Here is a 21575-nt window from a genome sequence, read left to right as displayed (position 1 = left end):
TTCACAAATGATTAAGAAATAGCTAATGATTTACAAATCTGTGGTAAGTTAACTTAAAAAAAATAGCATATCATGAAATAATCAAACAGATCCTTAGTAAATGGTTAATAAGTTACTAGTTAATATATTATTAATCACTTTAAAATCATTCAAATGTCAATATTGTACTATTATTTCACTGCGTTAAAAATACTCCATGTGTGTCAGAGAAGACATCTGTCTACACCCTCACTAGTCAGCCTTTACAGTACACACTACAAAGTATTCAAAACCTGTTGTGTAAACACATTAATAAATCATTTACAAAGTTTCTGCATCCCCTAAAGTGTAAACTATTCATTACTTGTAAATGTGTTACACATTATTTGTATATTTTTCTTACCTATTACAAATTATCTGTAAGTGTATACAAGGCATTTACAACACTTTCTGCATCCCCTATTCTAAAGTGTAGGCTTTCCTGTAGCTCAAATAGTAGAGCATGGCGCTAGCAACGCCAAGATCATGGGTTCGATTCCCAGGGAAAGCAAGAGCTGATAAAAAATGTAAAAACTGTAACTTGAATGCAATGTAAGTCGCTTTGGATAAAAGCGTCTGCTAAATGCATAAATGTAAAATGTAAAAATGCATAAATGTAAACTATTAATCAGTTGTAAATGTTTTACTCATCATTCGTAGATCTTTGATGCAGAAAGTGTTGTAAATGCCTTGTATACACTTGCAGATCATTTGAATGATTTTTAAGTGATTAATAATATATTAATTAGTAACTTAACCATTTACTAAGGATCTGTTTGATTATTTCATGATACGCTATTTTTTTAAGATAACTTACCACAGATTTGTAAATCTTTAGCATATTACTTAATAATCATTTGTGAACAAAGTCATGTTTTGTAAATTATTAGTTAATCATTAACTAATCACTTATAAATTACTTATAACAGAACGCTATTATAAAGTGTTACCCAGGTGTGTTATAAATCAATTTTGCGGTCAGTGACACAGACCAAGATCCATCTAACATGGTGATTTGAGCATATGTTGCTGGTTTCTTTTTGATAACAAAGTTTCTGTTGATCTGAGGTTGTGAAGAGTGTCATTGTTCTCTACAGGTTGTTGGATTGTGGTGTAGCAGATGAAAGTTGTGCTGCTCTGGCTTCAGCTCTGAGATCAAACCCCTCACACCTGATAAAACTACATCTGTCATATAATCAGCTTGGAGATACAGGATTAAAGCTGCTCTCTGCTGGACTGGAGAATCCTCACTGTAAACTGGAGGAATTGAGGTAAGATCATCTCTACCATAAAAACTCACTTGTAGATAGTGCATACAATACAGTATCTCCTTTGGCGTTCAGCAACAAATTCCTGCTTGAACCGTCAGATCCTGTCAGCAGTTGAAGGCAGGGGTGAGGAGTCTACCTGAAAAGGACAATTTAGATCTGAATTTATTACTATCGTCCAAAAGAAAGTAAAACTAACAGTTAAATAAACCAAACAAGCTGCAAACAAGATGACAGACACAGGTTACTGTAAAGAGTTTTTGTTGTAATGTTGCAAATGTTTGGTGTAAATCAACTTACTTTGGGGCTGGCGCTACCTATGGGCAGAGCAGGCAATTGCCTAGGGCTTTGTGGCTGGGCCTCCATAACCGTACCATCCAAGATGGCCAGCAAAATACTAGCCTCTTTGTTCATTGCATATAGTTGAACTTTCACTCTCCTGCAGTTAAACCAATTAATGTAGCCATTTCAAAGTGGGTCCCACCTTCTGAATGTTCACTGAAAAGAACATATCCTTCCGGTGCTGAAGGAAAAGGCTAAATAGGCACGCACAGGAGTATTCCTCCCAGGGACGCTGCTATAGTTTCTGGGCCCCCTGAAAAGCATATTGACTTGGGCCCCCCCTGTGATTGTGTTCCGGGGGAGGGGGTCACCCTTGGCAGAAATGCCCACCCCCACCCCCCCGTTACGGCACCCCGTACTCCTCCTAATGCAGGTTTTCAAGTTGTCATCATTATTTTGGAGTTATTGCAATGTATTCTAAATATAAACTTTTTCTGTCGGGTCGGAGTAATTTCTGGATAGATAATTCGGTGGTTAATTACGAGTTTAAAAAAGCAGGTGCCGCTAGCATGCCCAGACACAGCACTTTGAATTTGTGTTTAAAATCAATGACATCATGTTGGGAGCTAATTTTGGTAGCAAGATAACTAAAAAAAATTTTGTTTTAAAATCAAAAAGTCAAAAATGTACCTCAAAAGTACCTCAGATGTGTGTATCTTCTAAATTCTGCTGATGATTACATTACTGCTTTAACATAACACTTAGGATGTATCCACACCAGGAAAGTCCACTAGTTCACTTGCTTTGGTCTGGACCAAATACAATGTTGATTGTTTTACTTTGCTGCGGTTCACTTTCACACTGCCCTTTTTGCAAGTGAACCAGAAACTGTAAACAAAAACCACACGTGTGCTTCAGGTCATCCATTCATCGATTCAACTGTACCAGAGTTCGTTTGGAAGTGGACCAAGACCACCTCTTCAGATGGGTCTCAGTACGGTTGTTTGGTCTGCACCCGAGTGCGATTTACTGTATTCACACCTTCCAAAAAGAACCGCACCAAAGGAGGAAACAAACTTGAGTTTGATTCAATTGAACCAAACAAGACAGGTGTGAATACACCCTTTTGGTAATTAATCCAGGCGTGATGTTATGAAAGCATCCATGCTAGCAACTAGCATCCAATAACTAGTTTACACTTTAGATTAGGGGATGCAGAAAACTTTGTAAATGATTTATTCATGCGTTTACACAACAGGTTTTGAATACTTTGTAGTGTGTACTGCAATGTAAGGGCTGACTAGTGAGGGTGTAGACAGATGTCTTCTCTGACACACATGGAGTATTTTTAACGCAGTGAGATAATGGTACAATATTGACATTTGAATGATTTTTAAGTGATTAATAATATATTAATTAGTAACTTATTAACCATTTACTAAGGATCTGTTTGATAATTTTATGATATGCTATTTTTTTTAAGATAACTTACCATAGATTTGTAAATCGTTAGCATATTACTTAATAATGATTTGTGAACATAAAGTCATGTTTTGTAAATTATTAGTTAATCATTAACTAATCACTTATAAATGACTTACAACAGAACGCTATTATAAAGTGTTACCCAGGTGTGTTATAAATACATTTTGCGCTCAGTGACACAGACCAAGATCCATCTAACGTGGTGATTTGAGCATATGTTACTGGTTTGATATAACCGTAAGTTAGGCCACAATAAAGGGAGTTACAGTACGTGATGTTATGAAAGAATGGATTACAGTCTCCAAATCTTTGTGGGGCAATGACTGTTTTAGTTTAGCAATTAATCTCAGATGGAAAAAGCTGCCCTTTACCACTGTGCTAATTTGTTTCTCAAAGTTGAGTAACGAATCGAATGCAACCCTAAGATTTCAGAGAGAGACCCTAAATTAAAAACAGATGAAGTTCTAGAGTGGCCTAAAATCAGAATTTCACTTTTGCTTTTGTTTAATTGTAGAAAATGATTAGCCATCCAACCTTTTATCTCCTCAAAACAGTTGTAAAGCACATCCAAAGAGTCACTGCTGTCAGTTTTTGCTGGAAGATAAAACTGGGTATCGTCTGCATAGCAGTGGTAGGAGATATATTTATATTTTTTAAAAATGGCACCCAGGGGAAGCATGTAAAGTGAAAAGAGAAGAGGTCCTAAAATGGACCCTTGGGGCACACCGCATGACAACGGAGCCGACAAAGAAAAATACTTCCCAATGCTCACTGAGAAGGTTCTGTCTTTGAGATAAGAAGCCAACCACTGCAAAGCGACACCCTGAATAACCACCAACTTTCCCAACCGATGTAGGAGAATACTATGATCAATTGAATCGAATGCCGCACTTAAATCCAACAAAACAAGAACCGCATGTGAACCAGTATCAAGAACTTGCAAAAGGTCATTGTTAACTTTCAACAATACAGTTTCTGTGCTTTGTAGATAACCCGACTGGAAAGTATCCAAAACATTGGACATACTGATGTAGGAATCCAACTGATAATAGTAGTAATAATAATAATAATAATAATAATAAAGTTTGATTAATATGTACATATGTAAAAAATATACAAATTTGAAAATTAAATGTTGTATAAATACAAAGGTTAGGTGTTGTGAGGGGCCTCCAACATTAATTTTGCCTAGGGCCTCCAAATGTCTAGAACCAGCCCTGACTACCATTAGCCACTTTTCCACTGTCAGGCCAGTGCGAGCCAGTGCTTCAAACGGACCGGGCGGGGCTAATAGCCTCGGACCTGTAGCACCGAGCCCAAAATCAAGATGCATTATCAGAAAACGAATAAGAAATAAATCACTGGAACTAGCGCGATCACAAAAGGAACATGATAAGAGTGGCCGTTTGTTTGCATGTGTAAGGGAAACATGTCAATTTAGGCAAGGCAACGCAAGTTTATTTATATAGCACATTTCATACACAGTGGTAATTCAAAGTGCTTTACATAAAAGCAAGTGAAATAGTCATTAAAAAAAGTAACAATAAAAATAAAAATAATCACAGCAATGAAAACAAGGAAATTATTAAATGAATTTAAAACAGCTAAGAATTGAAAATGATTATACATAAATACAGTGTAATTAGTTCAGACGTAGCACAGTGCTCATTCAAAAAATGCATAGCTAAACAGATGAGTTTTGAGTCAGGATTTAAATGTGGCTAATGTTTTAGCACATCTGATCTCTTCTGGAAGCTGGTTCCAGCTGCGGGCGGCATAATAGCTAAAAGCGGACTCCCCTTGTTTTGTGTGAACCTTTGGTATTTCTAACTGACTCAGTCCTAATGATCTGAGTGGTCTGTTAGGTTTATATTCAGTGAGCATATCTGCAATGTATTTAGGTCCTAGGCCATTGAGTGATTTCTAAACGAGTAAAAGTACTTTAAAATCACTCCTAAATGTAACTGGAAGCCAGTGTAAGGACCTGAGGACTGGTGTAATATGCTCAGATTTTCTGGTTCTAGTCAGAATCCTGGCAGCAGCGTTCTGGATGAGCTGCAGCTGTCTAATGGTCTTCTTTGGAAGGCCGGTGAGAAGACCATTGCAATAACCCACCCTGCTTGTGATAAAGGCATGAGCAAGTTTCTCCAAGTCTTGACTGGAAACAAAACATCTAATTCTTGCAATATTTTTGAGATGATAGTATGCTGATTTAGTTACTGCTTTGACATGACTACTAAAATTAAGGTCTGTCTCCAGAATCACCCCAAGAATTTTGACTTGATTTTTAGTTGTTTGACCCCTAGAGTCAAGGTATGCATTTCTTCATGTTTGATCTGAGAGAGTGAAACGTTGTGTCTTTGTTCTCTACAGGCTGTATGACTGTGGCATCACAGATGAAGGTTGTGCTGCTTTGGCTTCAGCTCTGAGATCAAACCCCTCACACTTGAGATTCCTGAATCTGTCTGGGAATAAACTAAGAGACTCAGGAGTGAAGCTGCTCTCTGCTATGAAGGATGATCCCAATTACAAACTGGAGACATTATGGTAACAATAGTTAACACTTTTCATTTTAAGTTCAAATGGCCGTTTTACCCACTAGAAATAAAAGGGAATTGTACCAGGGTCAGTCACACCATGTGTTTGTGAATATTTAGGTCTTAGACCATGAGATAATGATTCTTAAATTCATCTTAAGTTTTTGTATGTCATATATGAACCTGTATACAGTAGTTCTTAGGAGTTCTCAGGATATATGAAAAAAATAGTAGTTATTGGTTAGCTAATAGTGAGCTACCAGTTTCAACTGAGCACTATTACTTAATAAATCATTAATCAGAGTTTCTTGTTAGTTAATAGTAGTTACTACAATGTTAATAATGCATTAGTCACTCGTTCCTGTGTAGTTATTCATTAACGACGGAACAGTATTCTAAAGTGTTACCAATATGTGTGTAATGGTCATTTCTGCTGGTTCTGTATCAGCTGTCTGTTGTGTGAAAATAACCTTTCATGTCCTTTTGATTTTGTGACGTTGACTTTCAGCATCAGATAGAAGCTATATTATCATGTTTGAGAATGAATTAATATACCTTATCTAGTTAGTGCTAAGTTTTCTTATGAAAGATGTGAAAAACATAATGTCTCATACTCTTTGTGTTTTATTTTAGGACTTATATTAGATGACAGTCTTATCTTCTCATGATCATCTGATGGTGAATATGGATCCACTACAGAGACTGAAGATGCAGTGACTTCATTGTTATAATTTAAGAATTAATTTAGATTTCAGTGATCCTCTGAAACGCCTTTTATTTTCGGAGCAGCAAATTACAGTTTTTCATTCATAGATTAACCATTTTATTTGTATAAATGTACAGTATAAATAAAAAAATGTAGGGATTGTGGAATATTTTTATTAATCTTGATTCAATATGATACATAGACACTCATGTCACCACCACATGGACTTTTGTTTGTTTTTCATTCCTCTTGTGTTCCTTGACCTAGTTTTCCCTCATGTCTGATTATGTCATTTGGTTCACCTGTGTCTTGTTAATTATAATAGTTTGCTGGTGTACTTAAGTTCCTGTTTGTTCAGTTTAGTTTTGTCAGATATTGTTAAAGTCAACATGTGTCATTTACTTTCCTCCATGTGGATATTCCTGGTGGGTAGATTAGTTAAAGACTGTTTTTCATCATCTTCATTTTCTTGCGTGTTCATTCGACACCATTACGTAGTGATGGAAAAATGAAGCTTTGTGAAGCACAGAGGCATCCCCTCAACTGTATCTTAAAAAGGTTCATTACTCGAAGCTTTTCAAGACAATGCACACTAACGACATCTTGTGATCAAAAGGTGGAAAAAGCTGCCTTTACGTCCCAGACGAGCCAGCCATTTTTGTATTGTTTCAGATAATAAATCAGTTTGTGCTATGAAAATAAAGCAAAGAAAGTATTCACTCTATATAAATAAGTCTTTTACATGCCAGTCATTGTTTTACACAATATATTAATAAATGAGTCTGTGAATAAATTTGTGGGAAAAAAGAGTGTTGAGAGTGAATTGGTGGGTTTTTGTTAAATGTGAGCCTAAATCATCACAATTAAAAGAACCAAAGATTTAAACTACTTCAGTCTGTGTGCATTGAATTTATTTAATACGAGTTTCACAATTTGAGTTGAATTACTGAAATAAATGAACTTTTCCACGACATTCTAATTTATTGAGATGCACCTGTATATTTTGTGAAAATATATTTAAAAATTCTTCTCGAGGATAACGTTTGAGTATACAAGCAATATCTGAGCGAAACCCGAGTCAATTCATAAAAGAACAATGTATATTTAAAAGCACACGTCCAGTTTTGTGTGAGTGAAGGAAATCCGCTTGCGAGTGGAGAGATTCGTGCTCGCGCATTACATGATCGCATAACATTATGCGCTCTCAACATTTGTCATTTAGATCACCCTAAAATTAAAAAGAAGAGAAGAAAGCGGCCCTAGGCAGCTGCCTACACATGCCAAGATCCGCCAGATGCAGTTAGAAATGTACTAAAAACAAGCCCATCGCAAGACAACTGGTACGGGGGGCACCTGGGGTGGCCAGCCAAATTTCAGGGGGGGCCGGTGCCACCCCTGGGCACCATATAGACACGCCCCTGCACATGACGGATATTTTTCAGAGTTACCAAGTTCTACTTTGTACCATGCAGAAGTTGTCTCACTCTTGACCTTAAAAGATTCCTTTCCAAGCACCTCTATGTGCTCTTTGGAATAGCTGGAAGCTGCCTTGATGCTGTTCAAGCAATGTTTGACAAAACTTCTGGGTCTATCTTTCAGGAATGCTGGAACAGCTGGATTGTAAGTCTTGCATTCACTACTGTAGATGAAGTTGAGTCTACTGTATGACAGCAACATACTAGAGTTTCAAGCATAGATGAAAGACTTCCTGTGCCAGAAAATCTGAGTTAGAAGTTCTTCGGTGATTTATTGAGCGCCTCAACTCCATTGTTGGTGGTGACTGCCACAGAGAATCCATGCGGTGCATAGGCCCTACACCACCTCTGGAAAACAACAACAAAAACATTACCTTGATACAAATAGGTTCTGCAGAAAGAATGGAACAAGTAAATAACAAGCACAAAGAGAATGGAAGTTCTCTAAATGCCTGCCTTGTCCTTTTACCTTCTACCTGTCTAAATGTACAACAACTGAACATGAAATGTGGAATACAGAACATGTCCAGTGCAGAACCTCACCTCCCGAACACATAACCACCTTCTATCAACATAATTCCTGACTTCACGGGATTTGTAAACTTTGCTCTCCTTCAGTCTTTCCACCTCCCTATCACAAGCTGATTCACTTGGTGCGCTAGCTGTGTCACGAAGGTGGTCGAGTAGTTATTTTTGCTCAGAGGGGGGCAACTTGATCTTGGCTGTCAGGGAGAGTACAGGGGAGATTAAAAGTCAATGGAAAAGGGGTACAACTTGTATTTTCTAATTTACTTTACCTGAATTTAATGCAAATGTACTTGGACACCTCCTTTTAATATACAGGCTTGGCTATTCCAACAAAGCCACTGTGCAGTGCAGAATCAAGATTTGTTCACACAGAAATTACTGGTATAGCCAAACCTGTTAATTAGACTGGACTGTCCACATACTTTGGGCCAAATAAAGTGTGTTATTTTTTTTTTTTTAAAAGAAAAAAAGAAAACATTTACAACCGAGGTTAAACCATTGGAGTCACGTAGATTACTAGTGATGTCTTTACTATCTTTCTGGAGCTTGAAAGTGGTAATTACGTAGCTCTCAATGGCGGGACAGACATCTCTCAGATGAACAAAAGTCTTGGAGTAATTAATGACAGAATTGTCATTTTTGGGTAAACTAACCATTTAACAATTCTCAAACTTACATTTGTTATTTTTTTTACTACTTTAGCATAACATAAACTAAACCAGGGGTGTCCAAACCTGCACCTGGAGGGCCACCTTACAGAAGTTTATTTACAGCCCTAAGCTGTGATTGCTTATATCAGCTAATAAAGGTCTTCAAAATCACTCAAATCTGTGGCAAAGTGGCCCTCCAGGATCAGAATTAGACACCTCCACACTGAATTCATCACCAGTGTGGTGAACAAGATGTGTAGCGGTACATACCAAATCATCTGTTGTGGGAGTCTTCTTGTAGTTCTTTCCGTGCTGACAAGCATATATCTCTCTTCTTTTCACAGAGAGTGGGACGTGTTCTGAGTAGCCTTCCACTCGCCGTAGACAGCGTGGAGTCACTTTCTGTTACTGTTATCAGACCTGTTATAAGGAAAAAGACAATTAACATTAAAAATTAAAGAAAAACTGACAAGCACAGCATTAATAAATAATGTAATTATTAATATAAATAAATAATGTAGTAATTAATTTATTGCTCACTGTAAGTTCATGTTAGTTAATGCTTTAACTAATGTTATTAAATGAGGCGTTGCTGTAAAGTGTTACCCTCTGCTACATATTATCTTCTTACATTGCATATTTTTCTATACAGAGAGTTATACTGTATTTGTGTTAATGTGTTTTCTGTAGTGAATCTGAAACAAGACAAATTCCTTATATCATGGCAAATAAAATGCACTAGATATTTCCATAAAGCAGTAATAGGTACAGAAATATTTGCCATAAGGAGAATACATGAAGTAAATATATGAATGTTAAATGACCAAACAGTGTAAGATGTGCCAGATGCACGCTTGTGGCTTTCCAGCAGATGTCTCAGTTCTTCTGAAGAAACAATTCCTGATGTATTCTTTCGATGATGTACATATTTTGAACATCTGATGGAGTTGACAGATCTGCGACGAAAACCTGAATTTGTGGTCTTTTTAACTATCAAATACATTGGATCAATCAATTACTGTATTAAAATAAACACAACAAACAGTGAGTATGTTATTTTTTGTAAAGCTTTTGTTCAAGAGTCACATTTAAGTATTTTGATATATTATTGGAACACAAAATCTGACGGTGTTGACAAATTTGGCAATATTTAAAATATTAAAATTTAAAATATTCTACAATTATAAAATTGACCAGAGCCTGTCTGACAGTGATGTACTCTGCAGAGGAGGACTGTGACGAGGGGTCCTTTAGAGCGACAGCTGCCCCTGATATTCCCTGATTTTATTACATTTTAATAAATGTCTGACGGTGTTGACAAAAAGTGTGGACACAACTTTGAAACCTTATTAAACACGCACTTGTCACTGAAAAACAACCTTGCTTTGATATGTGATACTGTTAAGTGTTACTTTTGATAAAACAAGCTTTTTCATCATTAAAAACATTTTTATTCATTTTATAGCATATGAATGATTGGACCCTTCTCTGTGGACACACCGCTTTAGATGTAGTGAGAAGACAATAAGTGTCATGGATTTGATATAATAATAATACAATTAAATTGAAGGGGATAATTGTGTTAAATACATTCTATTATTACATTTAGTCATGTTGCAGACACTTTTATCCAAAGCAACTTACAATTGGGGAACACATAAAGCGATTCATCTTGAAGAGGCAGTCAGACAGACGAAGTGCTCGTAACACCGAGTCTCAGGCATTGTTTAAATAAGTACAAGCTAGCAAGGGAAGGAATAAATAAAGAGAAAGAGATGAGTTTTCAGCTGTTGCTTGAAGATTGGCAGGGATCCCGCGCTCCGGATCGGGTGGGAAGATCATTCCAGCAGCCAGGAGCGGTGAAGGAGAATGTTCTGGAGAGTGATTGTGAGCCTCTCTGTGATGGTACCACGAGGCGTCGCTCACTAGCAGATCTCAGACTTCTGGAGGGGATGTAGATTCTTAATAGTGAGTGCATGTAGGCGGGTGCTGAGCCTGTGGTTGTTCTATGAGCAAGCATCAGTGTCTTGAACTTGATGCGAGCTGCGACCGGGAGCCAGTGCAGGAGATAAAGAGAGGTGTAACATGGGCTCTTTTGGGTTCCTTGAAGACCAGTCGTGCCGCTGCATTCTGAATCATTTGTAGAGGTTTGACTGTGTTTGATGGAAGTCCAGCCAGAAGAGCATTGCAGTAGTCCAGCCTAGAAATGACAAGGGCCTGGACAAGAAGTTGTGCAGCATGCTCCGTCAGAAAGGGCCTGATCTTTCTGATGTTGTGTAGTGCAAACCTGCAAGATCGAGCAGTCTTTGCAATGTGGTCTTTGAAGGTCAGCTGGTCATCAAAGATTACACCAAGATTTCTGACCGAAGTTGATGGGGTAATTGTTGATGAACCTAACTGGATCGTGATGTCATGCTGTAGAGTTGCAGCGGCGGGAAAGACAAGAAGCTCAGTCTTTGCCAGGTTGAGCTGGAGGTGATGTTATTAATCCCCATAACATTTACAATTGAAAATATGTTTATTTTTTTAAACCTGATAGCAGTTACAAATGCTTTGTCCCATGTCTCAAAAATGACTGAATTATATGTTTATTAAATAACACGTACTCTCTATCTACAGGCCCTACTACTGTTCTCATATAACTGTGATGTTCTACAAAACAACAAGCTTTAAACACTTCTTTTTTCTTGCTGCTGAAAGTTAGATTATTTACTGTGAAATCAGTTTTCTCTCCGGTACATCACCAGTGTAAACTTCATCATGAAAACTTCTACATCACTCTCGTCAACGTAGTCCATAGTTAAAATTAAAATGTATGTGGGAGGGGTTACCCCACACTGCCCTAAATTAAATTCGTTTTAAAGTATTAAAGTCATTTTCAATCTATAATCCAGATGAATTAGTTTTTTTTTTTTTTGGTCTTTAATCTGTATATTCAGAATCCGAGATTAAACGTCATGAGGCTGGAGCAGTGATTTTAGATATGAATATGAATATGTAATGTGTGCGTCATCAGCCCCGCCCCCGCAGCCGCGTTTATATGAGCTCTGCGGCGACGCGTCGCTCTTCCGCTCGCCTCGCCTCGCCTCTGCGTCCTCAGATCCGCTCCACAGAAGCTCCAGCTCATCCGTCAGGTGTGTGTCTGTGTGTAAGTGCCTGTGCTGCGCTGTTTTGTTCACGGAAGGTCGTGCTAATCATATGCAGACTAGCGCTTTCTCATTTGAAGCGGTCACGGAACACGCTGAAGTCACGTTACTTGTGTGGTCGAGCAACTGCCTTCGTTTTTACAAGCGAACACTTGTTTTCTGCGTTTCTGTCGCTTTCACACACACGACGGAATCCTGTAAAAGCGTCGAGGAGGACGCGCGTCGTGCAGCAGCGCGGTAACGTGGCGAATATGGCTGCCGCGGCTGTTCCTGGCTCGCGCGTCTCTCGTGTTTGACTTGAGCTCGGGTTCGGTGTGAAGTGTGTTTTAAGCTCGTGCTGTACGGTGAATGCAGGCGTGTTTGTTCGCACCGGTGCAGCTGCTCCACAGAAACCAGGGCTTTCTACAGTAGCGTTATAACGGGCCAGAACCGCTGCATACCGGCGCGTGCACGCCATCTGCAGGCTGACATCTTAGGAACTATACCGCTAAAACCGGAAGTTAATAATAAATGAAATCTTCTACCTATTAGTTTTATTAACGTCTACTCCAACCCTAAGCCTACCCCTTACAACAATGCAAAAATAATAATTATTGTACAGTGACAAATTTCGCTATATTGATGTGCGCATGCCCAGTAGTCCTTGCTGTATGCCTTCTAACCCTAACCTTCTTTGACCGCGCGAGTGTTTCCAGAATGGGGGTCACGTGACCGGCCTGACACGTCAGGATAGTGACGTCGTCTAACAGCAGGCATGAGCACCCGTGACGTCACATGGGGACCCTCTCACAGTTAAAGCTGCGCATGCTTGGGTTACATGCTTCACGGCTCATGTGTGTAAATGAGCAGCTGCAAGTCATAAAGCACAGGCTTTTAAGAGTCAGTGTGTTTTGGGCTCCTTTATGATCAAAAGTCCCCCATAATGCATGCGTAATTACTTAGAAGTTATTTTGATTGCACAATAAACTGTATCTGGCTTTAGAGACTGAGAACATTGTGTAACACGTTCTGAACAGATTTTATTAGTATCGGCTCAATCTTTTTATTGCCTTTCTCTTAAACCTGATCACATCAGTATAATCCAGTATTGATGGACTCTGCCTCATGTCTTTTGATATGAGAACATAAACAAATTTCAGTACGCTTGTAAATATTAAAGCATGTCTCATGTAACCCTGTTTTGCAGCTGAATGTGCCGTAGCATGTTTAAGGAAAATGATGCCAGATTTATTTAGAGATTTTCTGTGATACCATGCGGTTTAATTTGTGCAGGTCTTTCTTCATTTGGGTCTTAAGTGCTCTTCAGAAAGCTTGCGTTCGCGTGCGTGAGCGGTGACCTCTTTATCTTGAAGATTAATATTGATCTAGATTAATCTATTGATGACAGTTTTCTGAGTAGTTATTAATCTCCAGTGCAGTCAACTCAAATTTCAACATCCTTTTTACTGACAATGTAAATATCAATTATCTAATTGTGGGCTTATTTTGTTCATTACTCCAACATCTCGTGTCCCTTCGTTCCTGTCGATCGCACGTGTTTGGCCCCCGTGGCTTCATCTGTGCCGTCGACGTCCTTCAGATGCTTCTCGGACCGCTCATCTGTGTAACCAGTATCATGGATTGATGTGTTCTTGTCTCTCAGAACTATGGCTGCCAAAACCGAGCGCACCTTCATTGCCATCAAACCGGACGGCGTCCAGAGAGGCCTGATCGGAGACATCATCAAGCGCTTCGAGCAGAAGGGCTTCAGGCTGGTGGCCTTGAAGTTTCTCCAGGTGCGTCGACCTCTGATCTGGAAGATTATTCTGCTTGATCTGCCATCAGCCCTTTATTCACAGACCTGCTGAGCTTCATGTAATCTGTAGTGGTAGATCAGTATATACATTATTATTTCACTTACACTATAATGATCCTCTTCAAATGTTGACTACTGTATTTACTGTTAAATTAAAGATGGTAAATAACGTGCATTACAATTGCTGCATTTAAATTCATATTTGATGTAATATTTACTCAAGTGAATTAGAAATCTGAAACTATTAAATATATAATTAACTTAAAACTTATTTAAAAAAAATCTCTTTAAAGTAATAACTTGATGACATTGCTATTATTAAATGCCTATTTTAGTATTAAAGAAACCTGACGTTGTAAACACATTAAATGTACTCTGTAACTTATATTTTCTTTAAAAAAGGAAAAAAGTGCAGGTTGGTTTGAGCAGCACCTAAAAATCAGATCGTGTGGCGTTGTTCTCCAGTGAGAAGAACACGTGGTTTTTATGGCTGTTTCAAAGTTCATGGAATTGAATATTTATTAGATAATCAAAGACTTCTCTGCCGTACTTCAGTTTTTATGTTTGTGAGGCGTTAATAAAGCTGATGTGTGGAGCAGATGGTCCTGACTGGACCGTAGACTTCGCTGTAGTGCTGGTTTATTGACCGGGGGTGAGTGAGTGAGTTCCTCTGGAGTGGTGCAGATGGTTAACGGTGTGCCGTGGTTTGGTGACAGGCGTCTGAGGACCTGCTGAAGCAGCATTACATCGACCTGAAGGACCGGCCGTTCTACCCAGGACTGGTGAAGTACATGGGCTCCGGGCCGGTGGCTGCGATGGTAAGAGCTGCTCTCCGCTGAGCTGAACGCTGAAGCCTGCGCTCGAGTCTCTTACAGACAGTCTCTCTCTCTCTCTCTCTCTCTCTCTCTCTCTCTCTCTCTCTCTCTCTCTCTCTCTCTCAGGTGTGGGAGGGTCTGAATGTTGTGAAGACGGGAAGAGTGATGCTGGGAGAGACCAACCCTGCGGACTCCAAACCCGGCACCATCAGGGGAGACTTCTGCATTGAAGTGGGCAGGTGAGTCTATGAACCCGCTTGACTGAGCTAACCAGGTTGGTTTCGTTTCCGCCAACCCTGGGGCTTGGGCCCGTTTGTTCATCGCCATAATAGCTGGTTTTGTAAACGATTGTTTTGGGGGGGGTTTCTCTCACTTGGTGGCCATGATGTTGTTTTTTTGTATTTGTCAATTTCTCATTCCGATCTTTGACAGGTCTCAGAAAAATGAATGTTTGTGCAGATAATGAAAATATTTTAAGTCTTGCCAAAATTAATTTTGACATGAACATGTCAATGAAAATGTGCACACAGTAGTGTTTGTTTGTTTTTTTTTTTTTTTTTTTAAAAGTCAGCACTGCTAGATTGATGCATCAGTGTTGTTGGAAAAGGATCAGCTGTGTGAGGTGAAGCTGAAGAGATGAACTCCAGTAGACTCAAACCGTTCTGTGAGATTAATCCTAGAGAGACTACATAAATGTAACATTACAGCTTCTGTCTGCACAAAAGGATGCAGATAGCTTCAGCTGAGTTTGGTGATATCCAGTGAGGGTTTCTCCCACTGTGCATGAGCTCTTCCCATAGCAGCACGCTGAAATACTGGCAAGTAAAGCAAAAAGAATTCACAACTTTACGATCCTGATCTCATTATAACGCTATGTATGTGGCGCTGCACATCATGCACTTAACTGTATTTCATGAGCAAAGTCATTCCAGGATCACTGTGGCCTTTTAAATCCAGTTTCACTTTATTTTGCTGGTCTGGACAACATGCTCTCTAACGCCAACAAATCAGACCTCAGATATCACCCAAAATGGCACAACCAATCAGAATTTTTTATTTATTTTTTGTAATCACCCCGCTTTCATGATTGATCGTCCGTGTACTCGTGGTACCTCCATTAGGCTTTCAGTGTGATCTATGAAGATAAGAGAAGGCAATAGTCAGATGACTGACTTTTCTTTTCTTTTCCTCCAGGAACATCATCCACGGCAGTGACTCTGTGGACAGTGCAAATAAAGAGATCAGCTTGTGGTTCAAGCCTGAGGAGCTGGTGTCTTACAAGAGCTGTGCTCAAAGCTGGATCTATGAGTAAACTGCAGACCACCTACCAAACACTGAATGCCTTTCTTCCCAGACCAGTTATCAGTAATGGACCCGAGTTTATTTGTGATCCCGTCTTTTCTGAAGCACTTGTTCAAATAAATTGTGATATCTCGCATTTTTGGAGTCATCTTTATATTCTTCACTTTATTCTTAAAAGCACAGTGACTGTCTAAGCTAGCCGGGTATAAGCTAGCTCAAATATTGACACTTCTATACCAACTAAGTGTTACGTGAAGAATTCCCTAATGTGAACTTTTTAAAGTCCCAACTGAAGTTCTGCCACTTTATCGCATGCCTAAATTACAAAATGCGTCAAATCAGTTTCCATCAAAGGTTTTTTTTTTTTAAGGGATTTGCAACATCTCATTTCATAATTCTGACCTTATTTTTCACAGTGTTAAGTTTGCGTTACACAACTGTAGCGCCAAATGTAACCAGTAATGGTGCTAGACCATTGAAAGCTTTGTTAAATAAGCAGAATTTTAAAACCAATATTAACTGACAACCAATGAAGTGATGAAATTTGGGATGATATGATTGTTTCTCAGTTGTAGTCACTGAACAGACTGCATCTGTCTTGGGTACAAATTTAATATTTAAAATGCGTTTTTCTCACAAAGTATAGTTCAAATATGTTAACATATTTACTGACCTATCACTTGAGGCTTATATAAAAATAATTAAACTTTTTGGAGTACTACTTCTGCACAATACACATTTCTTAATGTTGAGTCTAAAATGTGTTTTAATGTCATTATTGATGAGGACTATGCTCTTTGAATAATATCAGTCTTTAAATGCAAGATATTTGAAGTGTACCTGAAATATACTTGCAATAGTTCCACTTTAGCACAACCAAATATACTTCAGTATGTATTGGACTTCAGCACAATTAAAATGCATTAAGTACAAAATTAGTTTCAATTTTTAATACTGTAAGTATACCAGCTTAGTATAGCTAAAGAACCATTGCAGGGTATTTTTATTAAGTACATATACTAAAATGTATTTGAAATACACATACTGTACATTTAAGTCTCACTAGGGTATTTCTACGGTGGAAAAAGGCTGTTCTGCAGACACTGAAATTATGATCAGCACAGATTACAATCAAAAATAACACTCATAAATGTAGAAAACAGAGAAACAATAATACATCTAAAGACTATATTTATATTCTATAGTCTTGTGTTCAGGGGTTTTTGGTCCAATAAAAAGAAACAAATACTTTTGTCTTTGAGATCCCTAATACACTTAGCCAACTTGGCCAATGTGGAGGTCTGGAGAAAATACAAAGCTGAGTATCATCAGTGGAAACTAATGCTATAGTACCTGATTTACACTGCAGGTCTTGATAACCAATTCTGATTTGTTGAACACATCCAATTTCTTTTGATGTGAAGACCATCCATCTTACATCTACTTTCAAAAGGGACCCATATCTGATATCTGCTTTTACACTGCACACTTGGCGAAATAACCCAAGGTAGATTTACTGATCCGGAAACAGGGTTACCAGGCCTGCATAAAACCAGCCCAAACCTGGGGCCAATCGTGTTTCTTCTGCTGTTTTCCCTTCCGTTGAAATCACATCCCAGGGGAGGGGAAGATTGCTTTAATCCGCAGCAACTGCGTAAAGGTATCCCAACACCAGGATAACTGTCCACTTGAACTGAGATCATTCGTCACTGTCATTTTTACAATTACATACAACTCACTGATGGGACTATCCAGTCTGAATCCATGTGCTTTTTTTCCTGCTTCTACATTCATGGGTCGTATCTGATCTGTCTCACATGGGACGGAAAAAAATCAGAATTGAAATGTAATGTAAAAGCAGCCATAATGTCCTCCAATGGAAGTATATACAAGAAGAAAAGTAAGAACTTAAGACTGATCCCTGTGGCACTCCGTACTTAATTTGTGTTTGGACTGATAACTTATCCTTAACACACACACAAACTAGTAGCAGCTGGGTAATAGATTTGTGGTGGGTCCACAAATGCCAACATAATTCTCGAGCCTATTCAACAGAATGTCATGGTCTGTAGTTTCAATCTGATAGTGCTAGAAAAGCCAAGGTCAGATGATACAAGCAAAGTAATTGTAACTCTGATTTAGACAGGGTGCTCAACAGGATCCGGCCAGACAAAACACCAGCCCACGCCCTGCAACACGCGCACAAACTCTTAGTAGGTTAGTAGGTATAGGATCCAGAATACATGTAGTTGGTTTTGATGCTTTAAAGTTTGGCTAGTTCTTCCTCTGCTGTAGCATCAGCTGACTGAAGTTGTTCATAGGGAAAGCATATCCAGCAAGAGAAAGCTATATGTTGTCTTTGATGAACAAAGCAACAACTCTTTGACATTAAAGAAAAAAACATGGCCTGCAGTTATTTTGCACTGCACTGCAAGAAACTTTGTAGTGGAATCATCTGATGGTAAAACCAAAATCTCCTTACCCAGCATAATTGAATGTGACATGTTTCCAGATGACAGGTCAGGGATACCATCACCAGAGATTGCTGGTCACCATCTACATCTCAAAGCTGTGGCACATAAGATCACAGCTGTTGACAACTACAGACAGCTTTATGCTCAAAAGAGAGAAGAAAACATGCATTTGAGTAAGTATTATGCAGGAAGTATGCTGCCATGGGCTAAAAGTGATGCAAACATAAGGAGATTTGTTTTTGGAGAAGAACACATGAACAGGCCCTTTTTCAGTTATTTCCAATCTGGATGACCTCACTGGGGAGTCTTCTGTCCCAGGCAAATGTGCCGCACACGTCCTGAAAAGTGAAGCCAAAACATTTCAATCACCATCTGATAGCTGGCTGCAGAATAGGTCATAAACCCCACCCTCTCTGTGTAAACAAATGGGACGTGAGGCAAACTAAAAAATCAATTACTCTTCAAATACATTTTTCACAAAGATGGTTTCCATCATTGTAGGTAGTTCTTATCACGCTGATGCATGTTAAATTTTCTAATAAGTTTGCTTTTATTTTGTAATTTGATACTCATGATTGTTTCCTTGCGTTTGGGTCTGTGGGAGTTTGGGTGGGACTTTGATACTGCGGCTCCAACTCATGATCACTACTGCAAAGACTCGGCCTGCAAACTAATCACTACTGCACAGACTCAGCCTACAAACTAATCACTACTGCACAGACTCAGCCTACAAACTAATCACTACTGCACAGACTCAGCCTACAAACTAATCACTACTGCACAGAGTCTGGCTCCAAATGAATCACTACTGCGCAGACTCAGCCTACAAACTAATCACTACTGCACAGAGTCTGGCTCCAAATGAATCACTACTGCACAGACTCAGCCTACAAACTAATCACTACTGCACAGACTCAGCCTACAAATGAATCACTACTGCACAGAGTCTGGCTCTAAATGAATCACTACTGCGCAGACTCAGCCTACAAACTAATCACTACTGCACAGACTCAGCCTACAAATGAATCACTACTGCACAGAGTCTGGCTCTAAATGAATCACTACTGCGCAGACTCAGCCTACAAACTAATCACTACTGCACAGAGTCTGGCTCCAAATGAATCACTACTGCGCAGACTCAGCCTACAAACTAATCACTACTGCGCAGACTCAGCCTACAAACTAATCACTACTGCACAGACTCAGCCTACAAACTAATCACTACTGCACAGACTCAGCCTACAAACTAATCACTACTGCACAGACTCAGCCTACAAACTAATCACTACTGCGCAGACTCAGGCTCCAAATGAATCACTACTGCGCAGACTCAGCCTACAAACTAATCACTACTGCGCAGACTCAGCCTACCATCTAATCACTACTGCACAGACTCAGGCTCCAAATGAATCACTACTGCGCAGAGTCTGGCTCCAAATGAATCACTACTGCGCAGAGTCTGGCTCCAAATGAATCACTACTGCGCAGAGTCTGGCTCCAAATGAATCACTACTGCACAGAGTCTGGCTCCAAATGAATCACTACTGCGCAGAGTCTGGCTCCAAATGAATCACTACTGCACAGAGTCTGGCTCCAAATGAATCACTACTGCGCAGACTCAGCCTACAAACTAATCACTACTGCGCAGACTCAGCCTACAAACTAATCACTACTGCGCAGACTCAGCCTACAAACTAATCACTACTGCGCAGACTCAGGCTCCAAATGAATCACTACTGCACAGAGTCTGGCTCCAAATGAATCACTACTGCACAGAGTCTGGCTCTAAATGAATCACTACTGCACAGAGTCTGGCTCTAAATGAATCACTACTGCGCAGACTCAGCCTACAAACTAATCACTACTGCGCAGACTCAGCCTACAAACTAATCACTACTGCACAGACTCAGGCTCCAAATGAATCACTACTGCACAGAGTCTGGCTCCAAATGAATCACTACTGCACAGTCTGGCTCTAAATGAATCACTACTGCACAGACTCAGCCTACAAACTAATCACTACTGCGCAGACTCAGGCTCCAAATGAATCACTACTGCGCAGACTCAGCCTACAAACTAATCACTACTGCACAGACTCAGGCTCCAAATGAATCACTACTGCGCAGACTCAGCCTACAAACTAATCACTACTGCGCAGACTCAGCCTACAAACTAATCACTACTGCGCAGACTCAGCCTACAAACTAATCACTACTGCGCAGACTCAGCCTACCATCTAATCACTACTGCACAGACTCAGGCTCCAAATGAATCACTACTGCGCAGAGTCTGGCTCCAAATGAATCACTACTGCGCAGAGTCTGGCTCCAAATGAATCACTACTGCGCAGAGTCTGGCTCCAAATGAATCACTACTGCGCAGAGTCTGGCTCCAAATGAATCACTACTGCGCAGAGTCTGGTTCCAAATGAATCACTACTGCGCAGACTCAGCCTACAAACTAATCACTACTGCGCAGACTCAGCCTACAAACTAATCACTACTGCGCAGACTCAGCCTACAAACTAATCACTACTGCGCAGACTCAGGCTCCAAATGAATCACTACTGCACAGAGTCTGGCTCCAATGAATCACTACTGCACAGAGTCTGGCTCTAAATGAATCACTACTGCACAGAGTCTGGCTCTAAATGAATCACTACTGCGCAGACTCAGCCTACAAACTAATCACTACTGCACAGACTCAGCCTACAAATGAATCACTACTGCACAGAGTCTGGCTCCAAATGAATGACTACTGCACAGAGTCTGGCTCTAAATGAATCACTACTGCACAGAGTCTGGCTCTAAATGAATCACTACTGCGCAGACTCAGCCTACAAACTAATCACTACTGCGCAGACTCAGCCTACAAACTAATCACTACTGCGCAGACTCAGCCTACAGACTAATCACTACTGCACAGACTCAGGCTCCAAATGAATCACTACTGCACAGAGTCTGGCTCCAAATGAATCACTACTGCACAGAGTCTGGCTCTAAATGAATCACTACTGCACAGACTCAGCCTACAAACTAATCACTACTGCGCAGACTCAGCCTACAAACTAATCACTACTGCGCAGACTCAGCCT

At 39.6% G+C, this 21575-nt stretch overlaps 2 protein-coding genes and 1 non-coding gene across 7 annotated transcripts in view; all 3 read left to right on the top strand.

The window, feature by feature from the left end:
* Positions 1-7184, top strand: part of LOC131525450 (NACHT, LRR and PYD domains-containing protein 12-like) — a 70073-nt gene extending 62889 nt beyond the window's left edge. For all 4 annotated transcript variants that reach the window (XM_058753069.1, XM_058753068.1, XM_058753071.1 and 1 more), the window contains 3 exons: positions 1116-1289; positions 5427-5600; positions 6224-7184. In XM_058753069.1, the coding sequence (XP_058609052.1) occupies positions 1116-1289; positions 5427-5600; positions 6224-6239 (364 nt within the window). In that variant the 3' untranslated portion in view covers positions 6240-7184. The remainder of the gene's footprint in view (positions 1-1115; positions 1290-5426; positions 5601-6223) is intronic.
* Positions 455-529, top strand: trnaa-agc (transfer RNA alanine (anticodon AGC)). The gene has a single exon. It is a non-coding gene; the product is annotated as a tRNA-Ala (tRNA).
* A 4744-nt stretch (positions 7185-11928) lies between the features above and the next one.
* LOC131526354 (nucleoside diphosphate kinase B) lies at positions 11929-16143 on the top strand. Of its 2 annotated transcripts, none has more exons than XM_058754617.1 (5): positions 11929-12083; positions 13738-13870; positions 14607-14708; positions 14832-14944; positions 15900-16143. In XM_058754617.1, the coding sequence occupies exons 1-5, from the start codon at positions 11950-11952 to the stop codon at positions 16015-16017; spliced, it is 600 nt and encodes a 199-aa protein (XP_058610600.1). In that variant the 5' UTR covers positions 11929-11949; the 3' UTR covers positions 16018-16143. The 2 variants fall into 2 exon arrangements, with proteins under 2 accessions (XP_058610600.1, XP_058610601.1); XM_058754618.1 differs by having other exon boundaries at positions 11960-12097.
* Positions 16144-21575: the final 5432 nt, after the last annotated feature.

Source organism: Onychostoma macrolepis, chromosome 19 (assembly GCF_012432095.1).
Source record: "Onychostoma macrolepis isolate SWU-2019 chromosome 19, ASM1243209v1, whole genome shotgun sequence".
Lineage (NCBI taxonomy): Eukaryota > Metazoa > Chordata > Actinopteri > Cypriniformes > Cyprinidae > Onychostoma > Onychostoma macrolepis.
This window is presented reverse-complemented; position numbering and strand designations above follow the sequence as displayed.